Genomic DNA, 21804 nt, shown 5'->3' on the forward strand with positions numbered 1-21804 from the left:
AGTTATCCGTGATGAGTCCTCTATTTATCTCTATGAAAACAGGCACAACTTGGTTGTTTTTCAAAGTTGCCGAAATGCCACGTGCATCCACTTTTATCAGTGCAGTCGTAACAACTTAACCATCATGAAACTTCTATTCGATCAATAAAGCCTCACGTAGCAAATTAGCAATATATATTTTTGTTGACATTCAAAAATATCTCACTTCTTTGGCTTTTTTTCTCGGACAGATTTGGGGAGGAGTAAAACCTCTCGCTTGGCCTCTTCCTCTCTGCTATTTGCCCGCATTGAACAAGAAGGACCCCAAGGCCCAATAAATGCCAGGCTTTTTCCTGCCTGATTTCATAATAATTTCGGGAAATGGATTACAAGTGAACCGGACTCAATGCAACTAATTTACTTGACTTTCCTATTGAATGTTGTAGTGGTGAAGTTCCCGAAATATCTGGAATTGTAATGTCTTAAAATGTATATCATTTTCATCAGGCTTTCGTTATACACCGTTCTTGTTTAGTTAGCCACTTGGTGTATTTAAGTCACTTACTGGTCAGCTAAAAATAGTATTATTTATCATGTATTGTGTTTAACGATATCTAATCTGGGGGGCTATTTACTTTTTAAATGATGGTTAGGTTGCTAACAAGCCAGGCTCTTTTATCTCATTAATTTGCTAACTAAACAAGCGTCGACGAGTTTTGGTACTCGGTGTACCGTTTTCTCCCCCCCCCGCCGCCGCTTTATTTTCACCCGAAACCCCCGGTCTCTCAACAAAGCTTGTTTTGACTGTTAGCAAGTTTGCAGGCTTTTACAACACAACGAAACCCGTGCAGAAGAGCCACTTTAGCGAGTAGCCGCTCATTTGACCGGTGCTTGACGCGTGTCCTGTAGCTATCTAGCTAGCCAGCCAGGTGCTCAATCATATCACTCAATGGCTATAAATACACCACTCTTTGTCCCCCACTCAGCGCCCTACCAAAAGCGGTGAGTTTGCCTATTGGATCCCTTCCACCTTACGACTTTTCAGACAACCCATTGGGACTTTGTCGCTCTACATGGTCGCCACAGCCAAGTCAGGACTATCTGAAAAACTTGGAGGCAATGCTGGAATGAGGCATCTCGCCCCGGCTGGATGTCTTCAAGTCGGGTTACCGAAGTAAACGCATTCAACTGGCTTTTTGGCCGAATATCAAGCGTCATCCATGGCCTGTCAACAGTAGCTTGTACCCGGTAGGGGAAACGTTAGCTATTTAACAATCGCTGTTAAAGGTCAACACCCTTTTGTTTTGATTGTAAACTGTGAAAGAACTTCAAAACAAAAGTTAGGACTCTTCTATCATAGTGGAACATCATGTCGGAGGATAACAACGCAGACATATTCATCAAGGTAAGGGTGAATTTGAAGATGGAGAAACTGTTTGCATGCTGGATGTGCTGCTAATGTTTTTATAATGCATTGAAATAAGTGTCACTTGACTGAAGTGTCCGATTGTATTTCATAGGCAGTCAGTTGCTTAGATTTTAGAGTAAGTATTTTGGTCCTCTTTGTAAGTTTACTGTAGTATTTTAGCGGTGTTGGAGTAGTTGAGTACGTATACTAAAACTACACTGAACAAAAATGTAAAAGGTAACTTGTCAAGTGTTGGTTTCATGAGCAGAAATAAAATATCTCAAATGTTCCATATGCACAAAAATATTATTTCTCAAATTTGGTGCACATATGTGTTTACATCCCTGTTAGTGAGCATTTCTCCTTTGCCAAGATAATCCATCCACCTGACAGGTGTGGCATATCAAGAAGCTGATTAAACAGCATGATCATTACACAGGTACACCCTGTGCTGGGGACAATAAAAGCACCGTTTTGTCACACAACAATGCTACAGATGTCTTGAGGGAGCGTGCAATTGGTATGCTGACTGCAGGAATGTCCACCAGAGCGGTTGCTAGATAATTATGAATTTCTCTACCATAAGCCACCTCCAATGTTGTTTTCGAGAATTTGGCAGCATGTCCAAACAGCCTCACAACTGCAGAACATGTGTATGGCATCGAGTGATTTACTGATGTCCCATGGTGGGGTTATGGTATGGGCAGACATAAGCTACGAACACATGCATTTTATCTATGGCAATTTGAATGCACAAAAATACCATGATGAGATCCTGAGGGCCATTTTTGTAAGGTATCTGTGACCAACAGATGTGGCTGGGAATAAAGATATACGTTTAATCCATAGATTAGGGCCTAATACATTTATTTAAATTGACTGATTTCCTCATGAAAAGTAAAATCAATGGAATTGTTTTTATATTTTTCTTCAGTATAGTAATTAAACAACATTTTGCAGTTTGGCAGCAGTTTAACTAAATTCACATCTTGGATGTATTTCCAATCGTCAATTACTTTTTCACCCTGTAGCTAGTGGTATAGCTAATTACTGGATCTACACTACTACAAAAAAAATATAGGTGAAGTAGGCAAGAATTTACTTTCCCTTCATCAGACCTGACTAATTCTCACTTGAAATAGTTTGTTTTAATATGAGAAATTACATTAACTTCAGACTACAGTGACCTGTCTTGCAGTTTGTAGTGTATGACCTCTCAGATTTTAAATGCTACTTTTCACAAAGTAGTTTGAAAAGTAGTTCACTACAGACAAAATAGCTTTAGTTAAGTAAACTACCTTTTTCTTAAGGATTAATTTAATGATACTGAACTTCTTCCAGTGTAAAGTAATTGGCAGCATGGTAAACTATTTTCAGAGTAGCTTCCCTAACACTGTATTTTAGAAGCAATGTCTAATGCGTAACATGCTGTCACATATCACCTCATTTTAAAATGGAAAACGGTAATCTTATGTCTTGTAAGAGCGAAGAAAGAATTAACTTTCCATGTGTATTAGTTACATGAAACCAGCCTCATTTTTGTTTTCCCTGCAACACAATTTAGTGCCCCAAGTAAGTCTGAACTCTGCTGGGTGTTGTTTATAGAGCCCCATAGTGGTGGTGTCATAATACCCATAAAACCTAGTGGTCAAACAGGGAAATGGTTCCAATCATTTTTCCACCAATTGTTTTTCCCATAGGGGATTTTAGAAACACTTAAAATAAGGGCTGTGTTTCTAAAATCCCCTGTGGGGAACAATGAATGGTGGAAAAAGTGTTGGAACCATTTCCCTGTTTGACCACTAGGTTTTATGGGAATTATGATTCATACTGTGGCACTATATGTAGGTTTCTGTTTAAACTTATAATTTGTTAAATAACCCTCTAGCTCTCATCACCATGAAATATGCAATCGCATGACCCATCTATACATTTATTATTATTTTTTTTTTCATTTGCTACATATCAGAACAACCTTTTGTACTTTTTAGTTTGAGGTCCTTTTTCTGGAATAGATGAATGAGTGTGACATTCAACCTCTGAAATGTGTCATGGTCAGAATCCGGTGTAGCGATCAAGCACCCTCAAGCTCAAGTGAGTAGGGTAGATGCTTTTAGCAGGAAACACTCCTATGTATTAAGGATATATACCTCCTTGTGAACCCTCTCTCCAGGTCTGTCTTAAATGTTATCCAGCCAGTCTGTCTGGAACCATAATCATCCCCAGACAACCCCTCAGATGCCTGGCCTAGTCGCCCCTGCTCTTGGCGGCTACTCTTAGTGTGTCAGTGGGCATCCATATCAACCATAAAATGTGTTCCAAGTGGCCGGTGAGAATGTGCTAAGGATGGGAGGAGGCCCAGGGGGGAGAGGGTCGGTTTCCATTTGAACAGCCACAAAATCAAAATTGGCTATCGTAAAAATTCTTGAAAACAAACATTTAGTCTTTAAGGTTAGCAGTGTGATTCAAGGTTTGGTTAAAAATCAGATTTTAAGAGCGTATAGAAATACTACAATTGTTTACTAGTGACAACGAGAGGTGCTGGCTGTTTGGAATAGCCTAGCGCAGAGAATTGGAACACAGCCTGGGCCAAAAAGCCCCAAGGGCTATATTGGCCCGCTAGACTGAACAGGAAAAGGAAAGGTTTAAGTGACACTTATGGAGTTTACCTTAAGCGTTTAGGCTTTTTTGTAAACAACTCTTCCTAGCTACTTGCCAAATACACCCTTGCTTGTCATAGGATATAAATGGTTGGACCAGAGCCCAGTGGTACTGGATAGGGGTCATCTCTGGTCCAAGAAAAGCCTCTGAGTAATTGGTATGCATTACGACTATGGCCATGAGTGTATACACAACAGGAGCTTGACCTAGCAATATTGTAAAATTCCTTTCTTTTAACTGTGAACAGGGATGCTGATGCCTTCACATGTTTTCTGTGTGAAATGTTTCTAGATGCAGGACTGATCAAATCAAACTTTATTTGCTACATACTGTTTTCTCTGCTATTGCACGGCAAGCGGTACCGGAGCGCCAAGTCTAGGACCAAAAGGCTCCTCAACAGCTTCTACCCCAAGCCTTTACACCTCTGTGTAATTCATAAAAATCGCCACCGGGCAATTTACATTGACCCCGCCCCCCCTCCCTTTTGTCCACTGCTACTACTCTCTGTTTGTTACCGATGCATAGTCACTTTGCCCCCACCTACATGTACAGATTACCTCAACTAGCCTGTACCCCTGCACACTGACTGATTGGGGGCCTTGAAAGTTTAAAAAAATACATTTATACTTGTAGCTATTTATTGTTTAAAGGTACATGTAATTGACCCAGATGCATTTTTGATTTTTCCCTCTTAGGAAACCTCCATCTTGGAGGAGTACAACATCAACTGGACACAGAAGCTTGGGGCTGGGATCAGTGGACCTGTTAGGTGAGTGTTGTTCCCTCATAGTTGGTCCTATTGAAGGGTTCCCTTTGCCATAGCCAACTCATTTGTGCAATGTAGGAGATGCATAAATATGGTTGCATAAACCCAGATGAGGTTCAACAGTTGTCCTCCAGAAGAGTCCCGTGCTTTTAGACTGGATTGGAGATGGTGGTGTCACCTACACTTGTTAAAGGTAGTATTACTCAGTGTGTTTACAGTGGCGCCTGCCCTACCCTCTCACCCCATTGACCCGGTCGGTGTGGTAATGTGTCATCTCTGGACGGGGCGTTAGTGTCAATGTGTTTGGGATACACCTCGTCAGCTGTGGAGGGAAGTTCCTCCAACATTCTCATGTTTAGGGAATTGGACTTGCGTTGAATTGCCTTCACCTCAAAGGCTCTTCCATTTTCCTGATTCATCTTTGGCCAGGCTACTCGCTTCAGAGGGGTATACTAGGACGCCAGCTAGATCTGTTCAGGGTTTTTAAACCAAGGGAAAGGAACTGTGATTGGGTAGGAAACAGGAGGTGTGTCTTCTGATTGATGATTGATTGGGGAGTGATGATTTTCACCTGCGAGGGGAGAAGGAGAGAAAAGAACACAGGATACATACACACACACCCACAGGATACCTGTATCCGTAACAAATGCACAGGCCCCCTTTCCCTACTCCTATGGCTAAAATAATCATATTAAGACATATAAAAGTAAAGTTTTACCATGTGTGATGTTTCAAGTGCATCCTGTCATTACTTAATGTGTAGTGTGACGCATTGGGCTGGGAATGTCACGATAGCGCCATACTTATTGTGATTCTCATGATTCAAAATGCATTGCAATTTGATGTTCCAAAGTTATTACTCCACCATACTGTAGTTCTGCTGCAGATGGATGAGAGAAATGAGACGTTTTGATCAGTCATGGAAATAAAAGTGCTGAAAATGAATTGGCTCGCTCTTTAAAAAGAATATGGAGAACAAGCAATGAAGGAAAAATACTGGAGATTTGGCGACATATACTACTGATCACTTAGAAATGTCTTTTTTTTTTTTAGATATTTCTTGCATGGAATAGCCTTCATTTCTCAGAATAAGGATAGACTGATGAGTTTCAGAAGAAAGTTATTTGTTTCTTGCCATTTTGAGCCTGTAATCGAACCCACAAATGCTGATGCTCAAGATACTCAACTAGTCTAAAGAAGACCTGTTTTATTTCTAAGTGACCCCAAACTTTTGAATGGTAGTGTATTTTTCTATTTTTAACATTTTGATTTAATAAAACATTTAACCAGTCATCTTCCTAAGATATGGTCTGAAGAGTGAGGGGAATATAATTTGATTGAGCAGTGAGTTGAGGACCAAACTTCATTCAGGATAAAGTGGAGCTAGCCTGCCCCAGAGTAGGTTAGAGCTGGTGGCGTTGCCATAGAAATGTACCTGGCTAAAAGGTGAGGCGCCTTCGTGTCGACTGTTATCTTGAGTTGAACATGGAATTGACCGACGTTAGCTCGCTAATTCTTCTTCCTCCAGCTTCATAGTACACCCCTCCGTTCTTCCTGAGCGAGTCAATTGTTACCTAGGCCTTGCTTGATATGATTGGCCTTATCTTTGGAACAGCTGGTATGTGACTCAGACTCCAACAGATTTCAAAGTACTGGGTTAGGGTTACTGTTTATAACTAATTCCTGGGTAGTTCACCTTTTGTCATGGTCTTAAGGCCCACACACAGCGCACCTAATGTGGATCTAGTATTTGTCTGCTGGTAATTCAGTGCGCTGTGTTTTAGGGACCACCTACTGTAGACGTATGATTTCCCACAATTTTCATGTGATTCTACATGTAAAATCGGTGTGCACTCTGTTCGCAAATTACTTTCAGAGGTGTTAATTACTCTCTGCCAGCAAACGCTATTGGTATGTCTGAGCCTTAAGTCCTCAACGGCTCACCGTTCGTCATGGTCTACTGACACACAATGAACACAAGCTCTTGCGTGCCGCAAAACCTTAGTAATTGATTCAGAATGGAGACCCATTGCTTTCTATATAAGCCATCTATAGCTAGACACTGTAGGTATGACTAGTCTGTCTCTCCTTCCCATTTCTTGTTCCCGTTACCCTGTTCTCCTCCTCTCATACTCTTTCTGATGCATCAGGAATTTCACTCCCCCTGTTGAACTTTGGTCGAAGCCTATCCTGGAGGAACATTCTGCTATGTTTTATTCTTAGTGTAATCTGAGTTTAGGAGCAGAGGTTATGGTTTGGATAGAATGTTTGTCCTCAGTGAGAGGACAAACATAACCTAATAACGGCATGGACCACCATTAGGGCTGGGAATTGCCAGGGACCTCGCGATATGATATTATCACGGTAGTTTGGGGCCAATACGATATGTATTGCTGTTCTTACGGTTCTTTGTATTGTATTTTGACACTGATTTTTGTGATTTGTTGTTCTGAACATATTGCTGCTGCAGAGGGACAAGGGAGAGCAATGAGGAAAATCAGTTTTGATCGGTCATGGAAACAAAATGGCTCCCTGCTGGAGAACAAGCTATGGAGGAGAAATGCTTGATTTTAATACGATATTGTCAAACTGAAACAATATGTTTTCAAAAATATCCTCTCTAAATTAAAATATATATATATTTTAACGTGTTTTATTCCCCTTCACTAATTAGCTCTAGGGCTGCACAATATGGGCAAAATATGTAATGCATTAAAAAATTAAATAATTTGATTGCCTTTTGCAGTTTTTATTTAGATCAAATACTTTAGTGAACTGTTGGGATCATGGAAATTAAATGTGTATTCCAATTCATGATTGGTGGTGTTTGGTATGACAACTAATGGTAGGAACCAACGTGTTGGTTGGATTTCTCAGGGGACCATTCTTACATTTTCAATGTTGCAATTTTTTTTACTGCCTCTTGCGATATTAAAATGAGCTAACTTGTGCAGCCCAAATTGGCTCCATGAAAAGCTGTCTCACTGTTGTTATATTGTCTGATTTGTTAATTACATTTCTCTTCCTCAATAGAGTTTGTGTTAAGAAGTCGACTCAGGAACGACTGGCCTTGAAGATCCTCATTGATCGTCCCAAGGCCAGAAATGAGGTTTGAACCATTGTTTTGGTTTTATGATTGTCTTTTGTTCGCGTTGTCCTTGTCTGTGTGTCATGTCCACTGTTATGCGTCGTCTGTTTCGTCAGTGTTGCGTCTGCTGTGTTGGTCTAAGTCCCAAATGGCATTCTATTCCCTATAAAGTGCACTAATTTCAACCAGGGCCCATAGCGCTCTGCTCAAATATAGTGCACTATATAGGGTTTCATTTGGGACATAAGAAGCAGTCCAATATATTGGCACCCTTGCATGAAACACTGTTTCTTAAATAATATTTTTTTTTTTAAACTGTTCCAGACCAACTTTTTTTTTAAACAAAAATTACTATTTTTCACTTCGAAGTAAATGATGGCCTTGACTAAGTTATTTAAATTCTTGTTTACTGTGTAATTTCTCACCTGTGTTAAGTTGCAGGTGCCAACATGGTAAAAATAGCCATTCAACTAGTTTTGAAAAGAAAAAACTGAACATTCTGCTCCCTTGCATTCAATTGTATAGTCACTCAGCCACTAAATGTCATCACCAGCCCACTACTTACTATTAGATAAAGAACCTCGCCAGAGTAGTGAACTACGTGTTTCAGCTAGTAATTTAATACATTTCTGCTGTAGTTTGGTGGTAGTTGAACTAATTTCAAAACTTGTTAGTGGTTTCAGTAGTTAATAACTGTTTTTGTAGTGTTGTAGCTAACTACTGGAACTACGTACTACATTTTTTTTGGATACCTGGATACCACCCATCCCTAATTGAAACAGTGACTCCAGAGTGAGCTGTTCTTGCAATTTGTCGTCTGACCTAACTAAAATCGGATATGGTAATTTTTCACGAAGTTGTTTGGATGTAGGGAACTACTTTTTCAAAGTAACTTTAGTTAAGTAAAATGTTTTCTAAGGGTAGCTTTAGTGTAGCTTCTTCCAGTGTGAAGTAATTGGAAGCTTGGTAAACTATATTTTCAGAGTAGCATCCCCAACACTGCACCTCGGCTACCTGCAGTTGTCCGGCTGTGTGAGGTGCAGTTGAAACGAGCTGCCCCCATCACAGCAGCAGAGCGTCCCATCAGTGCAACGTGCCCTTGTCAGCTCTGAAGGGCTACTTGGCCTAAATAAGTCTGTTTTGCCGATGGTTATCTGCTCTGTTTGTGTGTATCAATCGTGAAAGACTGTCTGCCTCTGCCTAGCCAGACATGGTCAGTGTCACCAGGCGTGTTTTAACTCTTTGTTCTGTCTGATGATTCAGGTGCGGCTTCACATGATGTGTGCCACACACCCCAACATCGTGCAGATTATGGAGGTGTATGCCAACAGTGTGCAGTTTCCTCACGAATCCACTCCAAGGTGAGGAGGAGCAAGTCAACTGTACCAGCACATACTACACGTCCTCACCTAAAACCCTGTGAATGCCACTGTCATATTGCTACATACAGTATTAATGCTTGTGCACCTTGTGTACTTTTACTAAAGTGATGGGATATCAGTTCTTGCCCACAACAGTTAACCCTTATTGAGTCTTGTATTAATCCTCGTTCGAGGCATAGATCAAATGGCACAGTTCTAAGCTATCTTGTACTGTATGTATACCATTTCTTCAAGCCAACCCCAAGGCCATTTCATATAGAGGGTTAGCTACTGATCATAGCATTTTTGTGTTCATCTGATCTGATATCCCGCAGCTGTGTCCTTGGAATGATTCATGTGAATGTCAGAAGCTTGATTTCAAATGTTTCTTATTATAATTCAGATTTCTCTAACCAGTGCAATGATTTAGATCATTACTGAGACGTTGTTTTAAAAAAAGTCTACCAGACTGTTTTTAGTTCTGACAGTCATGTAATGTGTTCCTTTAACTGTTAGCTCTGAGGGTATTGTCAGTAGTAGTAGTAGTAGTGCACCCCATAGGGAATAGGTTGCCATTTGCGACACGGAAAGGGCCTTCCCCAAATTGTTGCCACCCATTTGGAAGCACAGAATCATCTAGAATATAATTGTATGCTGTGGCATTCAGATTTCCCTTCACTGGAATTAAAGGGCCTGAACCATGAAATCAGTCCCATTTATTCCTCCTCTACCAAACTGTACAGTTGGCACTATGCATTTGGGCAGGTAGCGTACTCCTGGCATCTACCAAATCCAGATTAGTCAGTTGGACTGCCAGATGGTGAAGTGTGATTCATCACTCCAGAGAACGGGTTTCCACTGCTCCTGTGGCGGGGAGCTTTACACCACTGCAGCTGGCACTTGGCATTGCTCATGGTGATCTTAGGCTTGTGTGCGGCTGCTCGACCATGGAAACCCATTTAATGAAGCTCCAGACTAACCTTTATTGTGCTGACATTGCTTCCAGAGGCAGTTTGGAACTCTGTAGTGAGTGTTGCAACCGAGAACAGACAATTTTTTTTTTTGCGCGATTCAGCACTCGGCGGTTCCGATATGTGAGCTTGTGTGGCCTCACACTTCGTGGCTGAGCAGTTGTTGCTCCAAAACGTTTCCACTTCACAATAATAGCACTTATAGTTGACTGGGGCAGTTCTAGCAGGGCAGACATTTGATGAACTGACTTATTGGAAAGGTGGCATTCTATGACTTTCAAAAATGTAATTGCTGATGTGTCTATCATAAAGAACTACAAATGTTGATCTGGACGAGACTGCCAAATTGATGCAAAGGTAAGAATCTCTGGATTTACTATCTAATGTTAGGTAAGTGTAGTAATGAATAAATTGGCAAAATGTATTTTTTAAATGGACAATTCTGTGAACGGTCTTGCGCAAGTTTTAAATTTACACAAAACCTGTTAGCAAAGGTGTCAGCTAGAGATGCCGTGTAGGAGCTTGCAGGGATTTGTAGTTTTCCATGTCTACTTTGATGGTAACTAGTATTTTCGAATCAGCGTAAATGGAGTGGACTATATTGATACATTTTTACATGGTTTTCAAAACGTCACTCTGGGGTAAGCCTACAGGAAACACAGCCCTTATTTGAAGTGTTTCTAAAATCGATTGAAACCATTTCCCTGCTTGACCGCTAGGTTTTATGGGTATTATGACACCTCCACTGTGGGGCTCTAATCCTGTTAGGCTGAGAGATGATTTTTAATTTTATTTCACCTTTATTTAACCAGGTAGGCTAGTTGAGAACAAGTTCTCATTTGCAACTGTGACCTGGCCAAGATAAAGCGTAGCAATTCGACACATACAACAACACAGTTACACAGGGAATAAACAAAACATACAGTCAATAATACAGTAGAACAAAATAAAACAAAGTGAGTGCAAATGAGGTAAGTTAAGGAAATAAATAGGCCAGGGTGGCAAAGTAATTACAATATAGCAATTAAACACTGGAATGGTAGACCGGCAGAAGGTGTGTGTGTGTGTAGGTAGAGATACTGGGGCGCAAAGGAGCAAAATAAATAAATACCAGTATGGGGATGAGGTAGGTAGATAGATGGGCTGTTTACAGATGGGCTAAGTACAGGTGCAGTGATCTGTAAACTGCTCTGACAGCTGGTGCTTAAAGTTAGTGAGGGAGATATGAGTCTCCAGCTTCAGTTATTTTTGCAATTCGTTCCAGTCATGGGCAGCAGAGAACTGGAAGGAAAGACGACCAAAGGAGGAATTGGCTTTGGGGGTGACCAGTGAGATATACCTGCTGGAGTGCGTGCTACGAGTGGGTGCTGCTATGGTGACCAGTGAGCTGAGATAAGGTGGGGCTTTACCTAGCAGAGACTTTTAGATAACCTGTAGCCAGTGGGTTTGGCGACGAGTATGAAGCGAGGGCCAACCAACGAGAGCGTACAGGTCGCAATGGTGGGTAGTGTATGGGGCTTTGGTGACAAAACGGATGGCACTGTGATAGACTGCATCCAGTTTGTTGAGTAGAGTGTTGCAGGCTATTTTATAGATGACATCACCGAAGTCGAGGATCGGTAGGATGGTCAGTTTTACGAGGGTATGTTTGGCATTATGAGTGAAGGATGCTTTGTTGCGATATAGGAAGCCAATTCTAGATTTAATTTTGGATTGGAGATGCTTAATGTGAGTCTGGAAGGAGAGTTTACAGTCTAACCAGACACCCAGGTATTTGTACTTGTCCACGTATTCTAAGTCAGAGCCGTCCAGAGTAGTGATGCTGGACGGGCGAGCAGGTGCGGGCAGCGATCGATTGAAAAGCATGCATTTAGTTTTACTTGCATTTAAGAGCAGTTGGAGGCCACGGAAGGAGAGTTGTATGGCATTGAAGCTCGTCTAGAGGTTAGTTAACAGTGTCCAAGGAGGGGCCAGAAGTATACAGAATGGTGTCGTCTGCATAGAGGTGGATCAGCAGCAGCAAGAGCAACATCATTGATGTGTACAGAAAAGAGTCTGCCCGAGAATTGAACCCTGTGGGCACACCCATAGACTGTCAGAGGTCCAGACAACAGGCCCTCCGATTTGACACACTGAACTCTATCAGAGAAGTAGTTGGTAAATGATGATGTGGAAGAAATATAGCTACAGGGTCCTCTGCCTCACCGAAAGCCTATTCTCATAGAGTGCTAAAAGTCCGTATTTGGACATATAAAGAAAGCACCATTGTTAGGATACTAATCTTTTGATAGTGTCAACCATATTTTGAAGCAAAACATTAAGCCTAGTTTTTCTCATTGTTGACTAAATCAACTATATTTTAGTTTGATGTGGTTAGTCCTATGAACTAGCTCATGAGCCATTTATAAACTTGTGAGGCAAGGGGAAATAAGTCTGACAACACAGAAAATTGCCAAACATACAGTAAATAAGTAATCTCTGGAGTACCTTAAATGAAATTCTAGGCCTTCATTGAGGCAAATGGCTTGTTCATGACAAAACCCTTTGATAATGCCAACCATTTTAATACATTTTGTTGACCAAGATTTGCAAAAAATAGGCATGACATGCAAACACTGAGCCTTCGTATTCATGCATATTAGACCAAATAATGAAAGACTAGCACTAGTTTAGAGTTCTGTAAAGTTGGTGTGGAAGAGGTGGTGATTATTTTTTCGATCTATAAATAAACACAAGTCACCTGGTACTGATAACCTGGATGGTAAATTGGTAAGGTTGGTAGCGGAATACATTGCCCCTCCTGTTTGCTAGATCTTCAATTTAAGCCTAGAAGACAGTGTGCCCCGGAGTGAGCCAAAACTCATTCCGCTGCCCAAGAGTAGTAAAGCACCCTTAAATGGTTCAAACATCCAACGAATCCGCCTGCTGCCGGTACTTAGCCAACTTTTGAAAGAAATGGTGTTTGACCAAATGTAATGTTATTTTAACAGAAAACAAATTGTATTATGTATGTTTTTTGTGTCTTTATTTATTGTGTGGCCCCAGGATGAGGATCCTAATAAAATACTACTAACTAATGGAACAACCAAATTCAAGCTTTTCCCCAGATTTGAGTAGATCACAACTCTCTCTTTCATTCCTTGTCTACATCTCTTTTGGTCTTTCCCTCTGTATCAGAGAGAGGTTACTGATCGTCATGGAGATGATGGAGGGAGGTGAGCTGTTCCACAGGATCAGTCAGCACAAACACTTCACAGAGAAGATGGCCAGCCAGGTCACGAAACAGGTACGCCTTTTGTCTGTCTAGTGAAAACACAAGGGTCCCATATTCCATACGGTACATAGTGAACTTGTTTCAACCAGAGCCCTGAAGGTGCACCCCATAGGGAATAGGGTGCCATTTGCGACACGTAGTAGATTTATGCATTCAAACAGAGCATTTTCCTCTGCATTGCTGCTCCTCCTCCCAGGCTTTCTAATGTACATACATTAATTACATGACTTCCTAGTGTAGTTGAGCCTCTCTCTCTGTGTTGTCCTTTATCCTCCGTCAGATTGGCCAGGCGCTGGAACACTGTCACTCACTGAATATTGCACACCGAGACCTGAAACCAGAGAACCTGCTCTTCAAGGATAACTCCCTGGTGAGGAAATGGATGGGCTGACTGAAGCGCGCACACACACACTGCTCTTAATACAGGTGTCAAGTAATAGGCTGAAACAAGCATGTTGCAAGAGGAGAATCCCTTAAACATTTACACATCCTATTTGAAAATGCTCATATGCTCATCCCTCTTTCTGGTCTGTCGTTCTCCCTTTCCTGTTCAAGGATGCACCGGTGAAGTTGTGCGATTTTGGATTTGCCAAAATCGACCAGGGCGACTTGATGACCCCACAGTTCACGCCTTACTACGTTGCACCTCAGGTAAGGGTGCTCTCCTCAGATTTGACACCAAGTTGGGGGAGTATGAAATGGTTCAATCAGTCTTCTCCTCACTCTAGGTACTTGAGGCTCAACGGCGACACCAGAAGGAAAAGTCTGGAATAATACCTACCTCACCCACCCCCTACACTTATAACAAGGTGAGCCACTACCCCTCCTCCTACACTTTGCCCGTTCTTCTCAAGCGCTGTCAGGTTGGATGGGGAGCATTGCTTCACAGCTATTTTCAGGTCTCTTTAGAGATGTTAGATCAGGTCCAAGTCCGGGCTCTGGCTGGGCCACTCGAGGACATTCAGAGATTTGTTCCGAAGCCACTCCTGCATTGTCTTGGCTGTGTGCTTAGGGTCGTTGTTCTGTTGGAAGGACGTCATGCATCTCTCTCTACTTAGCTCCGTTCATCTATCCCTCAATACTGACTAGTCTCCCAGTCCCTGCCGCTGAAAAACAATTAAATGTATTTATAAAGCCCTCTTTACATCAGCCGATGTCACACAGTGCTATACAGAAACCCAGCCTAAAACCCCAAACAGCACGCAACGCAGATGTAGAAGCACGGTGGCTAGGAAAAACTCCCTAGAAAGGCAGGAACCTAGGAAGAAACCAAACTGAGGGGTGGCCAGTCCTCTTTGGCTGTGCCGGGTGGGGATCATAACAGTGCATGACCAAGATGTTCATAGATGACTAGCAGGGTGAAATAATAATAATCACAGTTGTTTGTAGAGTGTGCAACAGGTCAGCACCTCAGGAGTAAATGTCAGTTGGCTTTTCATAGCCGATCATTCAGTGTTAGACAGCAAGTGTGGTAGAGAGCAAGTTGCAAACAGCAGGTCCGGGACAAGGTAGCACGCCCGGTGAACAGGTCAGGGTTCCATAGCCGCAGGCAGAACAGTTGAAACTGTAGCAGCAGTATGACCAGGTGGACTGGGGACAGCAAGTAGTCATCAGGCCAGGTTGTCCTGAGGCATGGTCCTAGGGCTCAGGTCCTCAGAGAGAAAGAAATCATTATGAGGGGGCATACTTAAAATTCACATAGGACACCGGATAAGACAGGAGAAATACTCCAGATATAACAGACTGACTGACCCTAGCCCCCTGACACAAACTATTGCAGCATAAATACTGGAGGCTGAGACAGGAGGGGTCGGGAGACACTCGTTGTCGTCCGAAGATACCCCCGGACAGGGCCAACCAGGCTGGATATAACCCCACCCACTTTGCCAAAGCACAGCCCCCACACTACTAGAGGGATATCTTCAACCACCAACTTACTACTCTGAGACAAGGCCGAGTATAGCCCACAAAGATCTCCCCCACGGCACGAACCCGAGGAAGATCACGTCAGTGACTCAACCCACTCAAGTGACGCACCCCACCTAGGGTGGGGATGGAAGAGCGCCAGTGACTCAGCTCCTGTGATAGGGTTAGAGTCAGAGAGGAACCGGCCAGGCAGAGACGACAAGGGTGGTTTATTGCCTTTGTTCACCTTCACACCCCTGGGCCAGACTACATTCAATCATAGGACCTACTGAAGAGATGAGTCTTCAATAAGGACTTAAAGGTCAAGACCGAGTGCATCTCTCACCTGGATAGGCAGACCATTCCATAAAAATTGAGCTCTATAGGAGAAAGCCCTGTCTGCAGCTGTTTGCTTAGAAACTCTAGGGATAATGAGCCCTGCATCTTGTGACCGTAGGGTAGGTATGTACGGAAGAACCAAATGGGGGAGAGAGGTAGGAGCAAGCCCATGTAATGCTTTGTAGGTTAGTAGTAAAACCTTAATCAGCCCTTGTTTTGCTTCACCGTAGGGATGGTGCCCCCATGCTTCACCGTAGGGATGGTGCCCCCATGCTTCACCGTAGGGATGGTGCCCCCATGCTTCACCGTAGGGGTAGGGATGGTGCCACCATGCTTCACCGTAGGGATGGTGCCACCATGCTTCACCGAAGGGATGGTGCCAGATTTCTTCCAGATGTGACGCTTGGCATTCAGGCCAAAGAGTTCAATCTTGGTTTCATCAGACCTGAGAATCTTGTTTATCATGGTCTGGGAGTCCTTTCGGTGTCTTTTGGATAAGTCCAAGCGTGCTGTCATGTGCTTTTCACTGAGAAGTGGCTTCTGTCTGGCCACTCTACCATAAAGGCCTGATTGGTGGAGTGCTGCAGAAATGCTTGACCATCTGGGAGGTTCTCCAATCTCTGCAGAGGCACTCAGTGACCATTGGGTTCTTGGCCACCTCCCTGACTAAGGCCCTTACTCGATTGCTCAGTTTGGCTGGGCGGCCAGCTCTAGGAAGAGTCTTGGTGGTTCCAAACTTACATTTAGGAATAATGGAGTCCACTGTGTCCTTGGGGACCTTCAATGTTGCAGAAATTTTGGTACCCTTCCCCAGATCTGTGCATCGACACAGTCCTGTCTTGGAGCTCTTTGGACAATTCCTTCAACCTCATTGCTTGGTTTTTGCTCTGACATGCACTGTCAACTGTGGGACCTTGTATAGACAGGTGTGTGCCATTCCAATTAATGTCCAATCAATTGATTTTACCACAGGTGGACTCCCATCAAGTTGTAGAAACATCTCAAGGGTGATCAATGGAAACAGGATGTACCTGAGCTCAATTTTGAGTCCCATAGCAGAGAGTCTGAATACTTATGTAAATAAGATATTCCCTTTTTTTTATACATTTGTGAAGATTTCTATAAACCTGTTTTTTGCTTTGTCATTATGGGGTTGTGTGGATTGAGGGAAAACAAATATTGAATACATTTTAGAATAAGGCTGTCACTTAACTGTGGATTAAGGGAGCGGGTCTGAATACTTTCTGAATGCACTGTATAACAAGGTGATGCACTACCTCAGCCACAACGAGATATTATTCCACCAAGGACAGCATATTTCCACATTATGCAACATATTTCCACTAAGGACATCAGTGTTTGTAGGGTTGTCACGCTAACTCTTCTCCTTTCTCGCTCTCCCTCCATCCCTATGACTTGGCTCGTTCACTGTCCCCTGCTGTGCGTGCAGAGCTGTGACCTGTGGTCCATTGGGGTGATCATCTATGTGATGCTGTGCGGCTACCCTCCCTTCTACTCCAAGCACCACAGCCGCACCATCCCCAAGGACATGCGCAAGAAGATCATGACGGCCAGCTTCGACTTCCCCGAGGACGAGTGGAGCCAGATCTCTGAGATGGCCAAGGACATTGTTCGCAAGTACGTCCCCACAGCAGGCTTTACTGTGTGTGCTAACAAGATGGCATGGTTCACGAGTGATGGTTTTGCCTGACAAACAATGTGGACTGCCAAACTGGGGCTTTACTCATTCTGTGTTCTTTGGATTGAGTGAGGAGGGTTTGAAGAATCTGTTTCACTAGCATTACTTCCTCCCTCTGTAGGCTGCTGAAGGTGAAGCCTGAGGAGAGGCTGACCATCGAGGGGGTTTTGGAACACCCCTGGCTGAACTGCACAGAGGCTCTAGACAACGTGCTTCCTTCCGCCCAGATGATGATGGACAAGGTGGGTCTGGATGGCTGGACAGGGATGGACAGCGTTTCTGTAACGCTCTCTTTCCCGTTAATCTCAAAGCGCTTTAGATAGACCCAGTAATACTTACTACAGGACTCTGCAGACAACGCCTTTGCTGTCTTGAAGGAATACTTTAGGATTTTAGCATTGAGGCCCTTTATCTACTTCCTCAAAGTCAGATGAACTCGTGGATTCTATTTTGTCTCTGCGCTAGCAGATACCATAACCTTTGAGTCATTGCGCTAACACTAATTAGCATTGACTCGCAAAACTACCTCTGACTTTGTTCATACCGGACACAGACATAAAAATGGTGTCCACAAGTTCATCTGACTCTGGGGGAAGTAGTAGGATCATTGCCAAAATCCTGAGGTATCTCTAATAGCAATGATCAGGGTGTAAAATTTTGCCATGTGACCCTTCCTCTTTCTGTCTTTTCCTCCTTCTCTCCCTCTGCCAGGCGGTGGTAGCTGGGATCCAGCAGGCCCATGCTGAACAGCTGGCTAACATGAGGATACAGGACCTTAACGTCAGCCTCAAGCCTCTCCACTCCGTCAATAACCCCATCCTGAGGAAAAGGAAGCTCCTAGGGTCTGTCTTGTTAAATTCCTGTCTCTCTATGTAGTAGTTGGTTAGGATCTGACTCACTAATTTAGCTCTATAGTGGAGAGGGACTTTCTGCTGAGAACAGCACTGCTAAACAAAATGTGTGTCTGGTATATGGATCTCCTGACTGTGTGGTGGTGGTGTCTGGATCTCCTGACTGTGTGGTGGTGGTGTCTGGATCTCCTGACTGTGTGGTGGTGGTGTCTGGATCTCCTGACTGTGTGGTGGTGGTGTCTGGATCTCCTGACTGTGTGGTGTCTGGATCTCCTGACTGTGTGGTGTGCTACAGCAGCAAGCCGAGTGATGGCTTCTTCATCCATGACCCAGAGAACGGCGGTGAGAACTCCAACGTGGCCCTGGAGAAACTACGAGACGTCATCGCTCAGTGTATCCTCCCACAGGCTGGTCAGTCCACAAACAAACATACACACACTTCCCATCAACCAACACAGATGTACAACTTCCATTTAACAGGCATACATACATGCATGCACACAGTGAGCATGGTGAAACTGTGTTTGGTTGTGTGTGGCAGGGGAGAATGAGGATGAGAAGCTGAATGAGGTGATGCATGAGGCTTGGCGTTTCAACCGGGACTGCAAACTGCTGCGAGACGGGCTGCAGGGCCTCAGCTGGGACGGTAAGCATAACATACTGCATGGATACAGCATTCAATGCAGAGCAATGGCAGCTAGCACATACAACAACACTCATTTCTGTGGGGGGGGGGGGATCCCCAAATGAATGGGATATTCAAATTCATCAGTTAGTAACCTTTGCTGGCTCAATGTTGGTTAAATTCGCTGTCTCCGGATGATGTCATTGGAAACATACATTTAATTTTTAGTTATGTTTTTTACTACAAAACATAAACCCTCCATTTTCACATGTTGGGTGGTGTAGGATGAATTTGATAATTTTTTTTTTTTCATCTGGTTTTGGTCAACGTTTAATTATTTGGTCTTCATTGTAGGACGGGCCTTTACTGACAAAGTGGATCGCTTGAAGTTGGCTGAAATAGTGAAGCAGGCCATAGAGGTAAAGACACATTTGCAAGACTGTCAGTAGCAAGTGCTGTCTTACCTTTTTGTAGCGTTTTATTAGAACAGTTTTTAGCCAATGACTGTAGAAGCATTTTTATGTGACTTGACATGCTAAAACCAATAGCATTTCTTTTCATGTACTCACTTGCAAGACTATTGTACAGCTGTAGATATTCAAAAGAGGACTTGTTTGTACTATACTGTTTTTTATGAACTGCAAATAACATACAATCCTTATATATTTTAGTTTTTGCAAAAAAGAAAAAGAAATACTGTACCCACTGGGAGGGAATTTTTCCAAGCTGCTTGACCAGGATGTCCACAGTGATGTGTTTTAATCTCACTTGTTTTTATTTGATTCTTATTTCTTTACCTTTTTAACAATGCTAAAAATAGTATTTATTTAACAAAGAAATCCTTATTTTTGACCATGAAGCCAAATGTTTAAGTCTGTCAGTTGAACAATAGAGGCTCTAAAGCAGACCCGAGTAACTAGGTCTAAGCTCTGTTTCTCAACCCACTGGGTGGGTGGTTTGTGTTCCAGGGAGGGGTAGGGAGTGGGCCCTCGGTGACAGTGTGAGGTTCACTGGGGGGGGGGATTTCTGCTCTCGAATGACAGAGAAAATATCGAAACGTACTCTTCAATCTACTGGATATCAGCCACAGTCAACAGTGCAATAGTCATTTAGGGCATGTGCATAATTTGTACATATGTTGTATTTACATTCATATGCATACATTTACATGTTATATAATATGTATATTTATGTATAGTATTATTCACGGCTAACGTGGACCCTCCCCGTTTCTTCCTGTGGTAATGAGTACAGAGCGTAGTACACCAAACAAAACTGATCAAAAGAGGCAATGCAGGTTCTCTAATATAGTACTTGACTATTTGATAGTTGTATTTATGTTTTCCTATTTAAACATTCTCAAATGTATACATTTGAACCTTCCATGGATAAAGTCTTAGCCTTGCTTGCACATGAGGCGAATAACGTTTATTTCCTAATTGTTTAGATTTTCTTCTAAATCGATGAGCTGAATGCATCGACTCCGTTTGTCCCAAGATAGCATGTGCTCCTCTCACATTCAAGTGTATTGGGCAATGGTAATGCATATTTTCCCATTGTAAGACTGTTGCCCTAAATTTTTATTTGGTCAAAACAATGACTGCAAGCATTTCTGTGTATGTCAGTTTGTTTGGAGGCCTATCATGAATCAATGCTGAAGTTGTCCTCCAAACATCTGCAACATGAATGTGTCATGGCTGTTAACTGTTTCATGGCAACATATAGCCTCCTAACTCAGGATAACAATGCATTCATAATCACAAATAACACTTGCTCATCTTTGTGTGAAAATACCCAATGATACAAAGTGTCTTCAACGCACAAGATCAGGGCTCGTATTCAGTTTCCTCTGCCCAAATCATCTAAAAGGCTAAACTGACCCTGATTGGCCCTCCTACACTCTATGAATACAGGCCCTGATGTCTAGACTGATTTTATATCCTCTGCTGCCTGAGAGAAATATTAAGAGTGAGATGGAGAAAAGGTACAATTCTCCGTGCATTTGCGTTTTGTACATGAGCATATAGTCAGTCACCTGGAAGTGAGAACTTAAATAGCTCCTATTAGGTAGCTGGAGAGCATGCCTCGTCAGACACTGTTGAAGTAGTTCCTAAGTCCATATCTGCAAAAGATCCAGACAGCACCTATGGTTGCATCTCAAATGGGTCCCTATAGTGCCCTACTTTTGGCCACTATAAAAACTTGCCTATGCTATTCCTTCCTTCTCTGTTCCATATTACCTTCGGTTGTCTCGTATGTACATGCATACGTTTAAAAAAAAAAAAAAAGTTCATTGCGAAGGTCAAGGTCCAACCCGAAACATGACTTCAGCTATTAACCCAAAACCCTTCTGAATTTGGGGGGGGGGGGGGGGGTAATAAACTACCTAGCTCAAGGGCAGAACAGATTTTTCACCTTGTCGACTCTGGGATTCGAGCGCTAGGCTACCTGCTGACTCCATGGAAGATTTGTACCTTTAATCGGTATTCTTAATTTCCTTTTGTCCTCTGTCCTCTTGGGAATGTCATGAACATGCTGACTATTTGTATTAAAGGAATTATTTGCAACCGTAAGAAGCGTGTGTTATTCAGGTCTGTGTTGCTATAATGCGCATATGCGTTCATCATTTCAGAGCAGCCGCGCAACACATCCGATTTTAATCACACCCTTTCAACAAACCACTTAAAATATTGTTAGTCCACATTTGTCAAGGTTCATGTCTTTCTCTGCGACGGCTGTGTTTCTAACCATTTCTGATTATTCTGTTTTGATTTCCACACACAGCCTGCTGTGTTGGCGGTAGCGCTCTGCAGGAAACTATCCACATGACAAGTGTCTGTCATTAGCGCGGCGCTCTTCACGGAGATGAGGGGAGCG

General features: G+C 42.8%; 1 protein-coding gene across 2 annotated transcripts; it reads left to right on the forward strand.

Annotated features, from left to right (window-relative positions):
* The first annotated feature begins 492 nt into the window (after positions 1 to 492).
* Positions 493 to 19621, forward strand: LOC139410627 (MAP kinase-activated protein kinase 5-like). 2 transcript variants are annotated; one of them, XM_071155967.1, is made up of 14 exons: positions 493 to 1384; positions 4744 to 4817; positions 7848 to 7923; positions 9166 to 9263; positions 13412 to 13520; positions 13789 to 13878; positions 14064 to 14159; positions 14237 to 14317; positions 17203 to 17390; positions 17573 to 17693; positions 18163 to 18293; positions 18601 to 18713; positions 18844 to 18948; positions 19282 to 19621. In XM_071155967.1, the coding sequence occupies exons 1-14, from the start codon at positions 1349 to 1351 to the stop codon at positions 19374 to 19376; spliced, it is 1413 nt and encodes a 470-aa protein (XP_071012068.1). In that variant the 5' UTR covers positions 493 to 1348; the 3' UTR covers positions 19377 to 19621. The 2 variants fall into 2 exon arrangements, with proteins under 2 accessions (XP_071012068.1, XP_071012067.1); XM_071155966.1 differs by having other exon boundaries at positions 513 to 1384; positions 18598 to 18713.
* Positions 19622 to 21804: the final 2183 nt, after the last annotated feature.

Source organism: Oncorhynchus clarkii, chromosome 6 (assembly GCF_045791955.1).
Source record: "Oncorhynchus clarkii lewisi isolate Uvic-CL-2024 chromosome 6, UVic_Ocla_1.0, whole genome shotgun sequence".
Taxonomy (NCBI): Eukaryota; Metazoa; Chordata; class Actinopteri; order Salmoniformes; family Salmonidae; genus Oncorhynchus; species Oncorhynchus clarkii.